The sequence below is a fragment of the Mytilus californianus genome, unplaced genomic scaffold (genome assembly GCF_021869535.1).
Source record: "Mytilus californianus isolate M0D057914Y unplaced genomic scaffold, xbMytCali1.0.p SCAF_17, whole genome shotgun sequence".
Classification (NCBI taxonomy): domain Eukaryota; kingdom Metazoa; phylum Mollusca; class Bivalvia; order Mytilida; family Mytilidae; genus Mytilus; species Mytilus californianus.
The window spans coordinates 2,801,205-2,824,059 of NW_026262659.1; the positions used below are offsets into that span (position 1 = coordinate 2,801,205).

The 22,855-nt window shown below is 33.5% G+C and overlaps 1 protein-coding gene across 1 annotated transcript in view; it reads right to left on the reverse strand.

Annotated features, from left to right (window-relative positions):
* The window catches only part of LOC127726238 (alpha-latroinsectotoxin-Lt1a-like), a 235,827-nt gene that overhangs the window by 110,107 nt on the left and 102,865 nt on the right, over window positions 1-22,855 (reverse strand). The window contains exons 13-15 of the mRNA XM_052233545.1: window positions 20,773-20,902; window positions 18,735-18,808; window positions 5,794-5,931 (exon numbers count right to left, since the gene is read on the reverse strand). Coding sequence (XP_052089505.1) covers window positions 5,794-5,931; window positions 18,735-18,808; window positions 20,773-20,902 — 342 coding nt within the window. The remainder of the gene's footprint in view (window positions 1-5,793; window positions 5,932-18,734; window positions 18,809-20,772; window positions 20,903-22,855) is intronic.

Sequence of the window (22,855 nt, forward strand, 5' to 3'; positions counted from 1 at the left end):
AAAGTCCTCTTAGACGCATGCAGGATGTAAAGTGCGACTCGATAATTATATGTTTGTTTTAGTGATGTTTCATTGATTTATGGTTAATATTGTTTATGCAGTCAATAATTATTTCTTGCTGTTTTTATGTATTTTCATTTAGTAAAATAAGATGTTTACAATTTCGGTATATATTCATTTGTCTATTGTTCTCTGGATAACATGCATTTTGCAATCTTTTGAATATAGAATTCGAAATTTTATTATTTGGCGAATGACAGCATTTTTCGTTAACAAATTTCAATTTCTTATAGCTACTGTATGCATTTTTATATGAAAATGTGCTACGGCCTAACTTAACTCAAAACAAATTTCAGTCTTACATGGCCTAAGAACATTTTATACTCATGTGGTATGTTTTTTTTAAACTGTTTTTCCTTCAAAAGTACATTTGATGTATATGAAAGAATGATTTATGGTAAACAATTTCGAAAACTTCATATTGGTTGAAGAAAGTGCATGTTTATTTAAGGTTCCCCTCAATCTCTATTTTCAAACACAGGCTCATATAATTTTGACTTTTGAATAATTGTAATAAATCTGATAATCAAATGAGCTTTTGATTTTGCTTTTAATACTTATTATATTATATTTAAGAACATATAAACAATAAATTTTTGCAATATGCACATTTTAGGCCCAAATCTTGAAAGTTGAAATTATTTGATCTAAACGTCAAAATTAGACATTCAAATTTCTATATTTAAATTGCCATAGTTTCGATAATGTATATCCTATGGCCATTAAACTTAATCAACTATCTTATAATTTCCTAAGCTTAGGTCATGCAAAGTTTTATTATAATTGATCAAGTGTTTCTATCCTAATAGGTCCGCGGACACAGTTATCGTCCTTTGATTTTCGTTGTCTACAAATATAGTCCCTCATTCCCTAGTGTGAACAGTGTATAACTTGCAAATTTTTTTCATACACTTTCCAAACTTTTTTCTTTATATTTTATGCCTGGCATATTGAGTAAAAGGAAAATATTACATGTTGAAAATTGTGGTTGTTGAATATTTATGTTAAGTAGTGATTTGGTCCATTTGAAAAAGGTCAAAAATTAGTATGTTTGAAGCGGTCAAACTGAATTTTAGACCCCCTTAACAAAGAATTGTCAATATTTTTAGATAGAGCAGGTAGACTTTTATATAATTTTGATAGTATTTGTCCCAATAGTAGTACACTACACTGTAAAAATCTTTTTGGGATAAAGCAGGTGCGATTGTTTTTAATTTGAATTTATTGTTTAAAGGAAATGCACGGCGAAATAACTGTGTTCTCGGGCTATATACATAGGATATATACATTTCTCATTTGAGAAAAGAAAGTGATTTATATGAGTTGCAGCAAATACATTTGTAATCAGATTCATCAAACGGCCATTTAGTTATTTAGGAAAACCTTTGTTTGATAAGATAGTGTAGAAGTGTAGTATAAAGATTGGAAAAAAAAACAACTGTCAACCATTTCAAAAGGCCTATCAAAACACGTAACGTATCTAAAACATCAAACGAATTTTTAAACCCCAAAAATGGTTATGTCCAATATTTCATACTTTTTTGTTTTTAACAAAAATCAATGATACGTTCTTTGAAAGTAGTTAATGAAGTAATCAAAATCGCCGAAAGATTAGTTATAGAAAACTTACTAGAGGCCGCGATGAAACGATATGTTACATTTTTTTTTTGTGAAGTTTATGTAATCAATACATAGTTGGGACCTTCAAATGTTCAGAGGAGGCGCTTAGCGGAGGTGTGAAGATGACATTGATTATTTATCATATAACTCTTTGTGGGAGCGTACGGCCTTGAATGTAGTTGAATGGGTAATTTCATTCTTGAGGACTTCCTTGTAATATTTACGTCATACAACCGACACTTTGTTGGCTGCTTTGTCGGCCGGTACAAACACAAAACGCTTTATGAGTATTGTTATATATCAGGGATGGGCACGATTACTGACAAATGTAATCGATTAATAATCGATTACATGAAGGATTTTTGTGTAATCGATTAATAATCGATTACTTTGATTTGTGTATGTAATCGATTGCAATCGATTACTTTATCAAAAGTAATTACATTACTTTTCGATTACTGTCAATTACATGCTACAAAATTACAAAAAAATAATAAAGTAAGTTAAACACAATATTGTTGCTCAACGTTTGTATAGTGGAAATTTAGAACTTTACCAAAAACAGCATTTAAAGCATTGTTTCCAAATTTTAAGTTGACAGTTGTTTTCTAGATGGATTCTCTTACTGAGGATCAGAAATATTCAAAAATTCTTGAAATTTTGGCTTTCAACATGAATGAGAGATGACATCGCATTGCATCAAACACTTATCTATATTGTAGATTTTTTCATAAATTTTGCTTTCATACTGACTTAAGTTAGCTTTTTGTTTTTTACTAATTAAAAACAGGTATATTTTAACATAGTTAATAACAATGTTGGAATTTTCCTCTGAAAAAAATGTAAAAAAGGTAGAATAATTAATTAGTAATAATAATAATAATTTATTTTATTAAAGTGTCACATACTTGTCTACAGATTTTTATACAGGTTATATAAAATACATTGCATAACAATAAATAAGACAAATACCCAGCCTAGACAGGCTTATGAGACACTATATATACAAATATATAACTATTTAACAAAAACAAATTGTAAAACGTAGTAAAATGTCAAAAATGTTTAAAATTATCCGAATTTTACACAATTTTTTCATTAATTAAATAAAAGAGAAAAAAAAAATAACTTAAAATAGGAATGACACAATTAAGTATGACGTACATTAGTAAAAAATAAATGATATGTGATAAAAAAAAAATTTTAAGGGGTTATATAAACAGATTGCGAAGAATAAATTGAAATAATCTTGGTTTTTTTTTTTTTTAATTATTTTTTAAAGCCTCTCAGTAAAATAGTAAATAAATAAAACATGAATAAAATGATTTAGAAAAATGAATAAATTAAATGTAACTTTGGCTTTTACGGAAATATACAATCAAGAGTGTAGATTGCTTTTCAGTGCGCGACGTCTTCTTATCATATTATGCACCAAGGTAGATAACTCGTATTGTAATTCGACATTCTGTATTAAAAATACAAATTGATTAAAATCTGACTTTGTAAAAAAAGAATTATCCATGACCATAGCTCTGTGAAACAAATTAAACCTTAAGTCACTGTAAATGTCACAATTAATCAAAAAGTGTATCTCATCTTCTTTAGCATTATTACAAAATGGACAAATTCTTTCTTCTAAAGGTATTGGTGGTTTCGTATAACGACCCGTCTCGACAGACAAAGGTAAAGTTCCACATCTAAGTTTACAAAATTCAGCTAATTTTAAAGATCAAAATTTATAATTATAATGACATGCATGAATTAATCCTTTTGTTTGGATAACCACCCTAATTACAGATTATAAAACTGCCAATGGAGTACACTTTATAACCTGGGGCAAAATAATGTAAATCTCCTTCTTAATTAGAAATAATTGAAAAGAAAACAAAGTCTGCATCTTATTGATTAGAAGTCTTTGATCATCTGATTAGTAAAGACAAGAAGTTTGTTTAGATTTTTTTATTCTCTATTCAATTTATAAACAATATATATTTATAGTGTCAAAATGGGATACATGTATCTATTCCTGAAAAAGAATTTCAATGCATAGCCATTGGTTCATTGTTGTAAGGATTTTGTGTACTTTCTTAATTTTTGTATCATAACATTATAAGGAATCAACTGTGTATCTATTCTAAGCTTAAATTTCAACTCTTATTGAAAATTATGCTTTAAGGAATTTAAATACAAGTAAACTTACTACTTTAATGTAGTACAGAACTTAACTTAAGACTCATTTCTTATTTTAAATCTATTTTCTTATTTTAATATAAAAGGTCTTGAATTATTTACAAGCACATAAATTCATTTGTTTCAAAAGCTAGATATAAAGTAAAATTTGGTAGGGGTTCTGGTTGATCATATTGCAGCTTGAGACAAAAGATAGAAATAAGGCAGTTGATAAACTCTTCAGTCATTTTAATACATTCTACTTTTATCTGTACTATAACGTGATGAAAACATACATATTTTCATTTAATATATGTTATATTTCTTCAAACTGTTTTACTAAAGTAATCGAAATGTAATCGAAAAATAATCGATGATTACATCATAATTTTTGCTGTAATCGATTAAATTACGATTACATGTAATCGAAGATGTCTTCGATTACAGATTACTGTCGATTACTGGGAAAAATGTAATCAATTACAATCGATTACGATTACAGATTACGATTACCCCATCCCTGTTATATATATTCAAATTCTTTTAAAGAGATCATACATATTTTGCTAAAATTCAGTCTCCTATGAACAATATTGAAAACAGTTTGCATAATCTCCTTCTTAATATCAAAAATTACACTTATCAGTCTAAGTTATTTTTCATTGCAAAACGAGCTTTTTGTGGAATAATATATTGCAATAATTTCCACATTGATATATATAATCTATTTTCAGTCATATATTAGAAAAAAAATGGTACAATAAGGTTTATGTATTTCTGTATTTGATTCTAAGCCACCTGTTTATCCCTATTGATGGCTTTATTTTTAGATTCATTAATGAAGTTAAGAACATTTTTATTTGTTGATTATGAAGTCTCAGTATAATTATTTGTCCATATTATCTTATTTCTTACCGAATTTTCCTTTTGAACAACATGAATCAATTCTTCTTGGATGGACTTGTTAAGCCCCCGCCGAAGCAAACTTTATAACTATTTTATCCTGATTACCACATTAATTTTTTAAAAGTCAAGAAGTTAAACAAACATACCTAACTCCAAGGCAAATTCAAAAAGGGGAATTTCATAAACACTGTCAAAATCAAACGCTTTCAATTAACGGAGCAAGTGAAAAACAACAACTGCTACATTCCTGACTTTCCGAAGAAAATGGGTTATTAAACCTGGTTTTATATCTAGCTTACAATTAAAATAACAAAAATAACGAACATCAAGTATGTATGACAGCTGTTTTTAGTTATTTTCGTTGACAAAATTTTGTGAGGAACCAAAACAGACCTAATAGGTTAATGTGACAATAATTGAGATTCGGCAGCCTTAACTGTGTAAACATACATCACAGACTTACACTACTACTGACTAAAAAAATCAAACAAATCATATGAATAAGAGCAAGCACTAAAACTGACGAAATTTTATACACATATAGAGGTACTCCGGGGAGCAGATATCGAATTCCATGAGTGTTCGTAAGTAAACATCTTGGTTTAGGACAAATTGCTCTTGGGTGACTTACAGTATATGTAGTATTTTTTTACTTTTGTTTTATTTTATCACCATATTAGATGCAATGTATGTATGGTTTTGTGAAATTGTTATGTTTCCTATTATGTTGATTTGTTTCATTCTTGAATATATGTTTCAGATTTAGCAATTTAATTTTCTGTGTTTAATTTTTGGCATTCCTTATTATTGTATCCAAAATATGTTTCAAGTTTCTTTGCAGACTATATTTTCAAATTAATCTTTCGAATGTTGAAGTCTCTCAAGCCACACACCTTCTGTTTTATTTCTATTGAAATTGACATAAGAAACATGAGAAAGGCTGCCAAAAGTTTCAATAATGTTAAAAGCCCTTTTTTATTTTAACAAAATCAAAACCAATTGTTCATCGCTTTATCAAAACAGTTTCTAAATACATACCTCCATCTTACAAAAGGCGAAACCTTGCACTTGATTAAAAAGTCTATCACTTTTTCTTGATTCCATTGAACCGCCGCATGTAATGCCGTTCGACCATCATGATCTGATATGTTCATATCCGTTTTCATATCTTGCCTTCTATAAGAAATAATAAAAGGTAGACGTCGGAGCCTTTTGAACCGCTTTCTGAGTTTAAAATATACAAATTTTCAAACAATTTCGCAAACTATTGACACCTTGTACTACTGCAGATAATTTAACGTTATTGTTTACAAAGTCGGGCTACTAAACTATTATAATTGGTAAATAAATAAATGGGGAGTTAAATTTGTCCTTACAAATGTGAAGGCTATTGTGTTTAGTCTATGATTAAGCTACAATGGAATATTATATATTTTTATTATAAACTTAGTATTAAATACAAGTAAATTATATTTGGAATTCAATTGATGGTAATTAATTATGTTGTATCAGCCAACCGTGTTAATATCAATATCTGAATGACGTCACATAATCGATATCAGTCAAGGTTACAAAGCCCTTATATATCTTTTACGTCATATCTTATGAAAAAAAACAACACCTAAATTAGTTGTACTTGAGGTATATGTATATAATTTAGTTTGTATGGTAGGGTTTTTTTTCAATATCACACACTGCATTAAACCGCAACCCAATTTAATCCCTCGAGCATAGCTATTGGGATTATATTGGTGTCTCGTGTCGATGCAGATGTAATATTGAAAAAGCTATATGATATATACGAGGGTTGTCCGTAAAGTTTAAAGACAATCTCAATAAAATATTACTTACCCGTCCGAAATGAATAAAACAAGTATATAACTAATTTACTGATTTACTGATTAAGTGTACAAAATTTTATTACAGTACCTGCTTAAATAATCGTATTTTCATCAATTTAAAAATCATAAGAAACTCTCACCCGGAGCACCCAAACAAATATTTCCGACGTTCAGACGTTCGACGACGTCAACATTTTAACTTTTCTCAACGTAGTCTCCTTTCAAAGCAACACATTTTTTACATCTTTTTAACCAGTCATCAAATATTTTCTCAAACTGTTCTGTTAATTGTCGAACCTTTGTCCACGGAGAAAAGATTTGATATGCGGGAATACCGCAAAATCCATTGGCGCTAAGTCAGGGCTATACGGAGGATGTTTCAGACATTCGAATCCAAGTAAATCAATTTCTAGATTAGTTTTTAGAGAAGTGTGGGCCGGTGCATTGTCTTGGTGTAATATCACTTGCTCTATGTTGGCTGCTAAATAAGGGCGTTTCTTTCTCAAAGCTTGAACCAAATCTCGCCTCAGTACCTGAAAGTACAAAATAAACGGACTTTTAATCGTATTGCATCTAAATTAAAAATAAGATTGATAATTTATTTTTTATTCTTTGATAAACACCTTCTTAAACTGTTTATTTCATTTTATTTAGGTTTTAATTATTAATTTAAGATCGTTCATTATTTTTAAAAGCAAATATTATGTTAAATACCTTGGAGTAGTATTCAGAATTAACAGTCTGGCCACGGGGTACAGCATGTGTCAGTAACATTCCTTTTCGGTCCATGAAGAGAATGAACATATTCTTTCCCATTGATTTGGTTACCTTTGCCTTCTTTGGTGGCGGTGAGTTACAGTTTTCCACTGACTTGACTGTTGTTTAGTTTCAGGATCGTAGTAATGAAACCAGCTTTCGTCGGTTGTAATTATTCTGTCTAGAAATCGTATGCCACCACGAGAAACTTTTTTAAAATTGATTTGACGATTCCATTCTTTTTGTTAAATGTTCTGCTGTAAGAAGTCGCGGTACCCATCTAGCACATACTCGATTCATATTTAAATCATTTGCTAAAATGTGGTGCGCTGTAGTCTTAGAAATGTCACATTTGTCTGCAACTTCGCGAACTGTTAGTCGCCGGTCACTGTTGATAACGTTCAGAACTTCATTTTTTATCGCATCTGATTTCCTGAAAGATGGCCTACCTTCCCGCTCATCGTCTTCCAAATTGTCTCTTCCGTCCCCAAACCTTTTGTGCCACTTGAATACCAATGAACGACTAACTTTGCTATGTTTCTCAGACTGTTTTAAGAATTTGTGTGTTTCTGTTGGCGTTTTTCCGATGTCTACACAAAACTTTATAACCGCCCGCTGCTCCACCTTTTCCGTAAATTTCCTTTTTTTCAGTGATGCCGATTCTGGATTCAATGCTTCAAATCGAGATTATCCGCCATTTCGAAATTTTGACCATTCAAATTTAGCAGGTGTAACGTCAAGACTATTGTCGACGTCACAATGTAAGTTTCATGTATATTTTGGCGGATTTTGAAACTTAAAATAACAAAAATATGAAAACACCAGCCTGCATGTTATGTGATATTTTCGCGGTGCTCCAGGTCCCTATTGCTTATATTTATATGAAGTAAGTGTTATTATTTCGCATTGAAAATTGGACAAATATTGATATAACCGAACTAGGATATAGTTCAGGATTACAAATATGCAAAAAGAATTTACCTGAAATGCTATTTTTACGCAGACTTCAGCTTGTCCACGAACTTTACGGACAACCCTCGTAGTAACCACTTATTGGACGCCATCAGGAGTTGGTTGACTATCAGAGATTGGTCCGATGACTTTGATTGAATTACAATTACTTTGTCAAGTGTACGAAAAAATTGAATAAATTAGATTAAGGATTACATCTTTTCTCAAAGTAACTATTAAAATCAATGATTAGATTTGGAAGTATTTTTGCTAAGGGCTTTTGGAAATTCACCATTCGGTTTAAGTTGCATTTATTTGGTTTAGTAGCATGAAATGTGCGCTAAGTCTTGCATATTATTAAAACTGCAAAGCAATAACAGTTGATCAAATCCAAAAAATAAATATATGTATGTACCGAGAAATAAAAGACAGAGGTGAAAATACGCTTAAAAGTATATAAATTTACATACACAACCATCGACAATTCACATTATAAATCTTGTGCCTTTGAAAAGTTTTTCTTGATTTACCTTTACTATAAACGCTAGAGCCAACACATTCGACAGCCAGTGATGTCTAAACATAAAGTAATGGGTAGTATATAAAAGTCCCCGACATGACATATGTAAAACAATTCAAACGAGAAAACTAACGACCTGATTTACGTGCAAAATAATGAACGAAAAACAAATATGATATACAGCAACAAACGACAACCACTGAATTACAGGCTCCTGACATGGGACAGGTAAATACAGAATGTGTGGGTTAATCATGTCAGAGGATGCCGAACCCTCCCCTTAATCATGGGAGAGTGGTGCAACAGAACAATACAAGAAGTACAAAACAATTAACAAACAACGCATATGATAAACAGCAACAAACATCAACCAATTAATTACAGGCTCATGACTTTGGACAAGCACATGTAGAATGTGGTGGGGTTAAACATGTGAGCAACCGCGCAAACTTCTCCCTAATCTCAAACAGTTGTGTAACAGTACAACATATGAACAAACTATAAGAATCAGTTGATAGGGCTTAACACTTCAGATCGACACAAAGCACAAAAACAAGTAACAAAAACACGGAGTGCATGGGGCAAGGCACTTTTACATCCCCTCAACAAAAAGACACTAAGTACATAATTAAGAGTACTTACACCTACTTCCAGCTAGTTCAAAGACAATAAAAACTAATAGAAAAAGGCATGCACCTTAGACAAAAATACCAATCAATGCATATCCAACATCCAATGTATTTAGTGTAAAGAAGTCATAAACAGTTAGAGAAAAGCATGACCTTGTACAATGCCAAGTTACAGATATCGACAGATTGTAGAGCAATGCATGTGCAAATACATATAAATAATATTTAGTTAGATTTTAATTTACTGATAACAAAATAATTCAAAGACCTAATTATAGTGTTGAATTAGTAACCTTTTAGAATATCTTTTAATTTATCCGGATCATTTTTAAATTTCCGGGCTCGGTCAACGACATCACCGTAAACAGGGTGTGCTTTCCCGTTAATAATAAGTTTTCTACAGATATAACCAAACTTCAAAACCAAATTCTTATATCTATGGAAAAAATTTAATACAGATTTTAAGTAATTTTTCGTAAGGAAATCTTTAACTTAATAATTTAGCAGTAATACATAGGTTACTTTCATTGAAATCTGAAACGTCACAACAGACATGGCAATAGCGAACGATTTGTGATATATAAACACCGTACGAAGGTGTCAAAGGAACACCAGCGTACAAAAAGGAAAATTCACAATATGGAATGAAAAATCGTCCTTTTTGTTGTAAATTTAAGGTAGAGTTTCCCGCGATAAACTGATATATCTAAATCTAGGAAAGGACAGGTATAAGTATTTGATGTATTTAAAGTAAGATCCTTTGGGTACATGTCTGCAGTAAATTTCGAAAATTCTTCATTATCAAGCGAAAACATAGGATCAAGATAACGGTAAGTGTTGATTCATAATAGTACAAAGTAAAATAACAAAAATACCGAACTCCGAGGAAAATCCAAAACAGAAAGTCATCAAAGAAATGGCAAAATCAAAAGCTCCTACACATCAAACAAATGGATAACAACAGTCATATTCCTGACCGTCTACAGGCATTTTCTGATGTATAAAATGGTGGATTGAATCTGGTTTTATAGCTTATTAAAACCTCTCACTTGTATAACAATCGCTCAAAATGTCATTACATTAGCAAAGATGTATGATCACAACAAGCAGACATAACTAAAAGGAGCGCATTTGGTGCCCATATTAATACATACAACCCGTCGATGAACTTTATCGCCGAAACGTACATAAATATTATCAAGGAGAAAATTAACATCTTCAATCATCTCATCACACCTTCAGTAAGTAGATCTAGCATATTTACTTTTCTCATGAGAGAAAAAAAGCTTTAACTGAGTTGTAGCAAATATATTTGCATTCAGATTACCAAATGACCATTTCAAGAAAACATTTGTTTGATAAGATTGTGTAATTGTAATACCAACAAATCATAGTACGTCACAGCCTTGAAATTCATTACTAACTTGTGCGCACAAGTTATAATTTTATTTTTGCATGGCACTCCAGGGCTTCCGTAGATTATGGGAAATTAATCCTACATGTCATTGCAGTAAAACATTTCTGAGTCATTAACATGTATCTTGAGTGTTTCAAAGCACCATTATTTTTCTATTTGGTGTTTCTATAGAATATTTTGGAAACTTGAGTTTACATGGTTACTAAAGCATTTACACAGGAAAAAAGGGGTGAACATTTGATTGGTTAACGTCCAGTGATGGTTATTTTCTTACATGCTACGAAATGTTATGTGAAATTATGTCTGTACTACTGGATAGGATAAAACTATACTCATGTCAAGTACTTCTTTATTTGAAACAAAGATAAATTCTGCACAATTTTTTGAAAAGTGCAATATTTTTTTTCTTTTAAATTGTAAACACATTTTACTTATTATCATCTGTTACCTCAAACCTAAGGAGGCCCCGCATTTTTACATTTGTCGGAGAAATTGCAAATGAAGAAAAAAAACTAACATTATAAATAATTAATATCTATGCTGGATCACGTTCGCAACTATATTAATTATAACGTTTATTGGATTGTATTTTCAGACATCCATATTTTCCAGAATTGAATCTGGACTTAACCGTGTGAACTGCCGTTTACTTTCTCTTCCTCGCCTTTTAATTGCAAATGGATAACACGACAAATTTGATCCTGAGGATATTGTGACAAATCACCGTCAAGTACGTTCCAAATCGATTATAAACTGTTAAATATATATTCTTTTAATTCCGTTAACATGAATGACACGTTTATTCAACAAATACGAACTGTATTTTTTTATTTCTTTAAATTGAACTGCAAATTCTACTTTCGTTTTTGACTCGATCTTTAATATTGCATTTAACTTTCATATGAATTTCCCGAGACTAGGCGAGTACGTGACCTGACAGAAAAAGGTAAAGGAGCTATTACAGAAAAACGTGACAAGTTCTGTAAGGAACTAGAGGCCCTCTGTTTAGATATAGAATCCCAGTTATTGGAAGTCACCACGCCTCCTAGCGAGCTCCAGCAACTCTTAACAGCCCAGGACAAACTTGTTAAAGCCTGTACGAATTATCGTAGGCTCACAGATGAATACCTGGACTTTCTGAAAAGGACCAGAACATTGGACAGTCTTAAGGACATTGACGCCTGTAATCTCACATTGGATATTCTACTGTCAAAAGTAGACCTAGCAATAGAAACAATGCACGAACATCGACTCGCCCTGACAAAGGCTAAATCCACTAAAACGGGGACCTCAAAAGGTTAGAAAACCTCACACAGCGGTAGCTCTAACGTGTCTGACATGTCAAGCCTAGCACTGAGGAAGCGTGCCAAAGCAGAAGCTGCTAAATAAAAATTAGCCTTTGTCGAACAACATGCACTGATCTTTCAACAGGAGGCAATGTTAGAGGAACAAGCTCTGTTCAAACAAACTGAAATGGAACAGGAAGCCACACGTGAAAAGGCTGAAATGTAACAGGAAGCCGCACGTAAAAAGGCTATAATTGAACAGGAAGCCACACGTCAAAAGGCCGAAATGAAACAGGAAGCAGAACAAGAGACCATACGTAGGAAAGCAAATGAAACCAGAGGCAGCACGTGTAAGCCGGGAAAAAGCCGAGCTGAGAGCCAAATTAATCCTTCTTGAAGCACGGAGAGAAGCTGCAGCCGCAGAAGCCGAGGCTCGTGTCCTAGAATATGACGACAGCCAAGCGTTAGACGATCTTCCTGTAGAAACGGAAGACCTACTCCAACGTGTTCAAGATTTCATCAATAAACATCCTGAACCAAATGCCGTACAGGAAGTGACAGGCCCTCAAAAGATAAAACAAATTCCTGTTAAGATTGAGCTAAGTCGTGAAGTTCTTGCCATCAGTGGCTTTGAACTTGCCATCACAAACACCTGCTGTCTCGCCTACGAATACTAAGTCTCAAGACTTTATTCCCAGATCTGGGAGCAGTAACTGGCATACAAAAACAAGGCGTTTCAGAGGAGATCCTTGCTGAACACCAAAAACAGGGTGTTTCAGAACAGATCACTGTTGCACACCAGCAACAAATCAACCCTACATCGGAGATAACTAGATTTCTCCTACGTAAGGACCTGCTGTTCTCCCGATTAACAAACTTTAACGACTGGGCAGAATCCTTCCATACATGGAAAGCTAGCTTCACAAACGTCACAGACGAGTTACAAGTATCGGACTCTGAACAGATAAACCTACTGATCAAGTGGCTCGGGCCAGAGTCTGCTAAACATGCCATTACATGTAGCATAAGAGCGTCGAACGCCAATAACCCTACTAATTAAGGCATACAAAGATTATGGAAGAGGCTTGACGAAGAGTAAATTTGTCAACTTTCCAATCTTTACGAAAATCCCAAGCTGGGATGTGTGCTGGCTTATTTTGACTCACCGTCTGGAATAAACCCTATCATTGAAAAACTGTCATAGGGACTTCAGATAAAAATTGAACCACGACGTTGCCTTTCCGCCTTTCACAGAGTTATCTGTATTCATCAGTGAAATTAGCAAAATTAAAAACGATCCTGGGTTCATCTTTGGGTCAAAAGTCACACCGAATACAAAAGGTGCTGCGCCAAGGTTCAATTCTCACCCTAAGACTAAAGTGGTGCCCATAAAACAGCGGTTGAGCAGCAATCTGGAGACGCCAGCAAACAAGGTCTTTGTATTCTGCACAATACGAAAAATTCCTTAAATGAGTGTCAAGCGTTCCGAGCCAAGTCAATACAGGAACGCAAAGGTCTTTTGAAACAAAACAATGTCTGTTACAAGTGTTGCGATTTCACCACACACAGGAGTCGGGAATTCAATGCACGCATAAATTGTTAAGAATGTGGAAGTAAACAACACACCACCGCACTTCATATAACTAGACAACAACCGCCTGCATTTTCTCAGTATAGTTCGCCTAGACCAGCCCAAGGCGGGGAGCCAACAGAATCGGCTAAAACAAAGTCAACCTCAGTTAATTCTACCTGCACCGAAATCTGCAAGGATACATATAACGGGAAATCCTGTGCTAAAATACTACCTGTGAATGTTTATCACAAGGACAACCAGAACAAAGTCATCCGGATGTACACCATCATTGATGACCAAAGCAACCTGTCTCTTGCCTCGCCCGAATTCTTTAGTCTTTTTACCGTACAAAATAAAACGGAAAACTATACCCTTTTAACATGCTCCGGCAGAGTAGTTACCTCCGGGAAAAGAGGAAAAGGTTTCGTCATGGAATCACTATATAGTAATGACAAATTTGACATGTCTGTACTTATAGAATGTGATCATATTCCCAATAATAGGGACGAAATTCCTACTCCTGAAGTCACAATGCATCATCCTCTTTTAAAGGAACTCAGAGGAAATATTCCACCAATAGAGGAACAGTGCCAAATTCTTCTCTTAATTGGCAGAGACCTTATAGAGGCACACCACGTTCCTGACCAGCGCATAGGACCACCCAAAAACTCCATATGTACAACAATTGAAGCTGGGTTGGGTAGTGATAGGAGAGACTTGCATTAACAAGCAGCACGTACCTTTTGAATAATCGTCAAATTTACCAACATTTTACCTACAGAACAGCCGTCAACGTTTCAACCATGCATAAGCAAGTTTTACATCCGGGAAAATTACACAGACCCCGTTAAGAAAGATTTACAATCGCCACTCTTTGAAAAAACAAGGGACGTTGATAAGCCTGGAATGTCATAATGAAGACAAAATGTTCATGAGGCAGATGAACCACGAATTTGTGAGGGACTCGAAGGGGAGTTGGGTAGCACCGTTACCGTTCCGAGTGCCAATACAGCCATTGCCAAGCAATAGACAACAAGCTCTTCATCGTGCAAATATGTTAAACGCCTGTCTGAGTAGGAACCCAGTAAAACGGGAACACTTTCTCACATTCATGAGTAAGATTCTTGACAACAATAATGCAGAGCTTGCTCCACCGTTGGACGACCATGACGAATGCTGGTACTTGCCATTATTTGGTGTTTATCACCCGGAGAAACCCGATCAGATTAGGGGTCTGTTCGATTCATCCGCTAAATGTAACGGAGTATCACTTAACAGCGTCCTGTTAACAGGTCCAGAATTAACCAATGATCTCTTGGGAGTACTGTTGAGTTTCAGGAAAGAAATGGTTGCAGTAACTGCTGACGTTCAACACAAGTTTCACTGTTTCGTAGTCAGAAAAGACCACAGAAATTATCTGAGATTTTTATGGCATAAAGACAACGAACTACAAGAGAACCTTATCGAATACCGCATGAGAGTCCATGTTTTCGGAAATAGTCCGTCACCTGCCGTTGCTACGCTTGGACTCAGTAAAGCAGCTCATGCATCAGAACAAGTTCGGCAGTCAAGTGACTAGCTTTGTTACAAGATATGTCTATGTCGACGACGGTCTTACGTCATGTCCTACAAAAGAGGAAGCTGTTACGCTCATGAAGGACACACAACAAGCATTAGCAAAATATGGAAACTTAAGGCTTCGCAAGTTCGCCTCTAATTGTGCGGAAGATATGTCTGCATTCCAAGCCAGTGATTTGGCTTCAAATCTCAAGGGTCTAGACTGAGATGTCGACAGCAAACCCCTGCAATGTAGTCTTGGACTCAGCTGGGACGTAAACACTGACAACTTCTTATTTCAATTGTCATCAGAAAATAAACCGCTCACTCGGAGAGGGATTTTATCAACGATAAACAGCATCTACGATCCTCTTGAATTTTAAGCGCCTGTGATTATACAAGGAAAACTCCTACTAAGGAAAATAGTTTCAGAAACTGTCGATTGGGACCAACCTCTCTCTGATGAGACAGCAACTGAATGGAGATACTTAAATAGCTATTGAAACATTGCGCATTCTACGTACCTACGTGCCGTATCTCAGCAAAACCGCCACAAAGGAGTTACATGTTTTCTCTGATGCGTCTAAAAAAGCCATAGAAGCTGTTGCATATCTACGCACGACCGACAGTAGTGGTGAACCAAACAAGTTGCACCAACAAGTGGTCACATTATTCCACGACTTAATTTATCTGCTGCTGTATTAGCAGTTGAGATCAGACAAACCATCGTGGATAATTTAGATTTACACATAGACACCGTGAAATTATACACAGACAGTAAAGTGGTCTTAGGTTACATCAGTAACGAGACAAGAAGGTTCTTTATCTACGTCGCTAATAGAGTAGAGGAAATAAGGAAATTTAGCTCTCCAAGTCAATGGAATTATGTACCAACTAACCGTAATCCCGCAGATTCAGGAACAAGGTCCGTACCAGCCTACGAAATTCATAGTAGTGAGTGGTTTCTGGGACCGAGACAACTTCTTGCCTCAGAACAGAAAGAAAATTCCAAGGACGAATATCAACTTATCGATCCAGAGGACAATGGAGAAATCCATGCAACTGCCAATGTTGCAAAGACATGTGCAAGAGCAGAATGTAAAGGTATCGGAACTGATTGTTTTCAGCGATTCTCCAACTGGACATCACTTGTGCGAGCGATAGCTTTTTTGGAACGTTTCTCCCGTTTACATGGGTCAAACAGGCAGAATAAGTGACCTCTCTAGAAAGCTTTTCAAATGCAGAAAACTTCTTTTTAATGTCTGCACAACACAAAGTTTACGGAGAAGAAATAGATTGCATTCGACGTAAGGCATGGGAGAGAATGATTGGTATCGCCAGGAGAATACTTGATTCTATGCTTTTAAATGCAACCGGAAGAAGCCTTAACGCATGACGTGCGCAACACGTTAATGGCAAAGTATTCGGCAATAGTGAACTCTAGACCTATGGTACCGGTATCGACGGATCCAGAGAATCTGTTAATCTTAACACCAGCTTTCATCGTAAATGGAAAAGCCACCATCTACACACGACCAATCGCGGACATGATTCTTCACACAGAGAACGACTGTATACAATTTTATGTTAATAGTGATACTATGGATTTATATAGTGAGATATTCAAGTGTGTTATATATTTGAAATAGTGATATCAGTTAGACATCAGACGTTGACAATAATATTAATTATAACGTTTATTGGATTGTATTTTCAGACATCCATATTATCCGGAATTGAATCTGGACTTAACCGTGTGAACTGCCGTTTACTGTCTCTTCCTCGACTTTCAATTGCAAATGGATGACACGACAAATTTGATCCTGAGGATATTGTGATAAATCACCGTCAATAACGTTCCAAATCGATTATAAACTGTTAAATATATATTCTTTTATTTCCGTTAACATGAATTACACGTTTATTCAACAAATACGAACTGTAATTGTTTATTTCGTTGAATTGCAAATTCTACTTTCGTTTTTGACTCGATTTTTAATATTGCATTTAACGTTCATATATTTCATTCGAACATATTGTAAAATATTGTATTTTTATTTCTTTCAGTTTACCAAACAATACACACTCTGTAAAAACTGTTGTATCCCTTCTGGTGGATTATAATCTACAATCTTCAAATACAAGTTGTTATTTTTATAATTTACCGAGATTGCGATTAGCCCTTGGTTAAACTAGCTGAGTCAGGCTCAGCATAACATTTATCTTAATAATTATTATCTATCTATGTAGTTATCATTGATCTATATATTTATACATCACACCATATATAATCATTGATAATCATTTGAATATAAGTCAATAAATAAATAAAGTATTAATTCTCTCTGTTTTTTTTTTCTCACAAGAGCTACCTGTATACTTTAAGCAGTTTCGATTTTATAGCATTTCACTCCGATCTTTCGTTATGTTAATTTCTATTACATTTAATTTCTGGTCGAGTGATCTTTTGCCACGTGCTACTCGTTAAAACTTATTTGAAAGGAAATGTGTAATTCATTCATAAAAAGTAGGATTTATAATTTTGATTCCAAAAAAGTAGTTATTTCAAAGATATGGTGAGTAAATATTTGCCTATAATATGAACCTTGATGATACAACCTGTCCTTGTTACGTATATATAATAGACATAGATTATATACACAATAGAAAATGCATATTGCAAATTTAACAAAGACTAATAGGGAAAAATCAATGGTGGTATTACACCTGTAGAAGTGTAGTGTAATAAGTTGAAAAGTCAAAACTGTCAATAGAATCAAAAGGACCTTCAAGAGCATGTAGTTTATCTAAAACACTCCAACAATAGTTTATTCCACTATTTTCATACGTTTTATTACAAAAGTTAATGATAAGTTCTTTGATAGTAGTAAAGGAACTAGTTAAAAGCACTGAAAGATTAGTTATAGAACACATTTTAAACTGCATTATACAGTTCAAATATTGCTCGTGTTGTTTGGTGTGGGCACATTTTTTTACAATTCATTCTGAGATATTAATTCTACTGATTTTTAATGACAGCTCAGTATTCTGAATTAAAAGAGAAGATTTTGGCACTGAAAATTATCTGACATCTCATTTCTTGTCGACATTAATCATCTCATACATTTCAAAGAATGTAAATCAACTTTGGTCTATTAACTTTCGGTAAACTTTTTTGGTCACCATTTATGCGTCTGAATATGAAATGAAATGTAACTCTTTAAAAGTAAAACAATGAAAATACAAAACTCCAAATAATATTTAAAACGGAAAGCCCTTTAACAATTGGCAAAATCAAAGCTTTAACACACCAAACGAATGGGAAATATCTGTCATATTCCTGACTTGGTACAGGAATTTCCTTATGTAGAAAATGGCATTTTACACTTTTGCAAATTCTGATAACGTAGATAACTAACCGTTTATTGAGATTAATTTATATTATTTACCTTTGCAATTCTGTAACGTCTCCGCTTTCGACTGCTTTGATCATTTCCATTGCAACAATATCTTTAAAATGATACTACAACATCAAAAAGAGATAAAAGAAATAAGAGAGTCTAAACTGTTTCTATAATTATAATCAGTAATTATGGTTCAAAATTCTGAAAATATTTCCTTCTCCTGTATATAAATAATGACTCCCCGAAGACTATTTTGCTTTATAACAGTTTCTATGATAGTTTTAGACTTATTTTGCCCAATTAATCTCTTAATTTATGAATATTAGAGTTATTATATTATGTTATATATCATTCATTCAAAATAGAAAAACGCTGCTTCTAGGCGTATCGATCCTTTTCATAAACCTATTTTTAATGCTTATCAACTGAAGACAGTAATAACAATCTGTTATTGTTGTTATCGCTCCTAACATCGATTTGCTATGATTGAAATAAAACATAATTAATTAGTGTTGCTATAGAGACAAACTCATGGTTCTACTTCATGTTTTATTCATATATTTTGGCAATGCACATAGTAATGTTTTCCTAGACTATTTTAAACGTCTTTATAATTAATCCATTGGATTTGTAATGATTTATTTTTTGTTTTGGATGAATATTTTTTTAGTCATTTTTTACTGCTTTCAGTTTCTGCGAGTAATCAGATCGGTACCTTGTGTATTTTGTGTTTGTTTGAGTCTTTATTTGTGTTTCGTATCAGTTGTTATAGATTGTTTGTATGTTGTGTTGTTACACTACTATCACAGGAATGGGGTGGTTATCATAATCATCCCAGATAAAAGAAGGGCTCAGCTCTCACAAACCTGTTTTACATTCCGTATGTGTCTTTCCAATTCAAGAGCCTCTAACCCAGTGGCTGTTGTTTGTTGCCATATATCATATATTTGTTTGGTTTGTTATTTTGTGCAGTAATGAGGCAATTGATTTTCTTACTTAAACTGTTTTATACTTTATCATGTCGGTGCCTTTAATAGCGTACTATGTAGTATATGTTTTGTTCATTTCTGAAGGCCATACAGAGCCTATTATTAGGTAACATCTACGTCAATTAGTCTTTAGTGTAGAATTGTCTCACTGGTAATCATCTCACACCTGTTAATCTTGCTAAATGTAGGAATGGCCGCCCTTTACCTACTACTGGGATTAAACGGAAATTGCACCGTGCGAGTTTTTGAGAACTGAGAAAGTATCAGCAATTAGCTTTCGAAAGATATAAAATATAGCTGTTATAGTTTGGTGCTTTAAAGTCACTAACTAAGATGTTTTTTGAACAATTTACTCACCTCAGGGTTCGGATAATATATAGATCCAGCTGTTGTTGGTAGGTGCTTTAAAGTTTTTTTAAATAAGATGCTTTTCAAAAAATGAAATTGAAAGGCAAAAAAAAAGCTTTCGAATGATTAATGACATAGTGGATTCGTGTGTTAAAGTCATTAACCAAGATGCTTTCAAAAAAAAATCTCGTCTCTGCTTTTGAACGATACTTAAGGTAGCTTGGGTGTCTTCGAACATCTTGGATTGTGAATAACAGAAAACAATTGGTCTAGATCTTTTGAAAAATGTGCACATTTTGAGACAAAATAGGCATTCATTCATTATATTTCAAAATAGTGAAGAAAATATGTATATTTTTATATTGTAATGTGTTCTGAATGTAACTATTTTGTTTTGTAGCAAGAAAACGAGTCATGTAACCCTGATTTTTTTCATTTTATATTTTGAAAGTCCATCATTATAGCTTTCTTTTAATATTTTATCTTCTATCGTTAAGGTTTCTTTCTTTGAAACAAAATCGTGTTTTCCATGAATAATCTATACAAACATTGGCAATTTTGCACCACCTATAGCTTAAGAAAGATCGGTTACCAATACTGTTTTAGTTTGGTAAATTAAAGGCGTAAAGTACGATTTTTTTTTTTTAAATTCATTTGCTTATGTACATTTAATCACTTAAAGGACTGTCGAGCCACCTGATCATGTACGACGTACGGTAATAGAATTTCTGAACAAACAGATTTACCCTATCTTTCTGTAAACCTGTATGCTTCTTTAAAAGCCAAATTATTGTGTCCAAATTTCCTTTTGGTGTATTGGTATTGGTATGTGTCATGTGCCAGTTTGCATCCTCGGCAGGTGTTTGACCTAAGCACCTACAACATATAAAAAGTATGTTGCTATTTGTTTTGCTGTTCACATTTTATCAATTATGTCAGGTTGTTAATATTATTTCATAGGTTAACAGACACCAACTCATATAAGAGTTTAATAAAGGTTTTAGTTTAGTTGACATTTTTGTGATCTTGACTTCTGAACATTTTTCCTGAGTAAGATATTTTTATACATATAAATATATATATAATTCGTCTCATATTAAGCCCAAAATATTAGATCTTGAAATTTGTGTTAGCAAATATTTGTTCCTCTCTCATTGGTATTCGAATTTTTTCTTCTGCACCGTGTCCAGCGATTGACCAGGCGACCACCTAGGTTACATAAAAATAAAGCTTTCCGTGGTCGATTTAATGACTTTCCTCGTAATACCACCATTGTTTTTCACCTATCAGTCTTTGTTAAATTTGCGTATTCAAATAAATGTGTAGAATTTATCTTTGTTTCAAATAAAGAAATACTTGGCATGAGTAAATTTTTTTTCTGTCCAGTACTACAGACAACATTTCTTATAACATTCCATTGCATATAAGACAAAAACATCACTGGAAATTAACCAATCAAATTTTCACTCTTTTTTCCTTGTGTACAAGCTTTACTATCCATTAAACCTCAAGTTTCAAGTATATTCTATAGAAACACCAAATTGAAAAAAAATGGTGCTTTAACACACCGAAGATAAATGTTTATGACTACAAATGTCAAATTCAAGAGAATATTTTATTTCGACCCTTTTTCGTATGCAACCGGATGTGACGTGCTATGATTTGGTGGTATTATACCTTCATCTAGGGTTGTAACACAGTACATGACGTATAGTGACAAGTAGATGGCGTACTTTCAGTTCATCTATTTCGTTTGTTGTAAAGAAGGATAATGTTAATCATCATGCCGCCACATCAAATTATAATTTTATTATACACGTCTAAACATGTGACAATTTTATGACAGACATTCTCCCTCGGATAACACTTGCTTATACCTGGCTAACACCATAATAAATATATAATTCGTCTCATATTTAGCCCAACAATGTTAGATATTCAAATTTGCGTTAGCAAATTTATGTTCTCCCATCACCGGCATTAGAACCCTTACTTCTGTGACATCGTGCACGTGCCAACACCGTCTGCATTGTGTCCAGCGCCCTAGACCACTCGAACACATAGGCTATATAAAAATATAGCTTTCGCTGGTCGGCGGCTTTGTCTAGGGTTATAAATAAAGGCAACAGTAGTATACCGCTGTTCAATAGTCATCATTCGATTAAGCAAAAACAAATCCGGGTAAAAAAAAAACGAGGGGAACACATCAACGATGAGAGGAAAAAAACGGAACAACAGAACCACTGAACTACAACAAAAGCAAACGCCAACATACATAGAAATGGACTGTAGGTAACAACTGCCATATTCTTGACTAGGTAAAGGACAGTTTAAGCAAAAATGGTGGGTTAAACCTGGTTATGTGGCTAGCCAAACCTCTCACTTATATGGCAATGTTATAAATATCGCTAAAATGACAACACCACGTGACAGGAATACAGTACAAACAAACACAAGAACTCTCAGCACTGAGAAATACATTAATAAATAATATAATAGTACATTACAACATATAAACCGCAGGATAAAACGGACACCTTACGACAGTTCACCAGGACACCACAAACGAAATGAACTGCGCTTTACATGAATGGACCAACGTCACACAAAATGACGTATTTTTTGAGGATGTTTATATTATCAGAGGTAACTTTCTAAAAAAAGAAAATAGATTTGTTTTAATTTAAGACACGAACAAGAATATTAAATTGGGATTGCGTTTGTAATGGTGCTATTTTATTAAAAAACTTAAAATCATATAAATGAAGTAGCTGATTATATATCTTTAATTTTACATGCATATATAAAACAAAAATCAAATAACTGTAA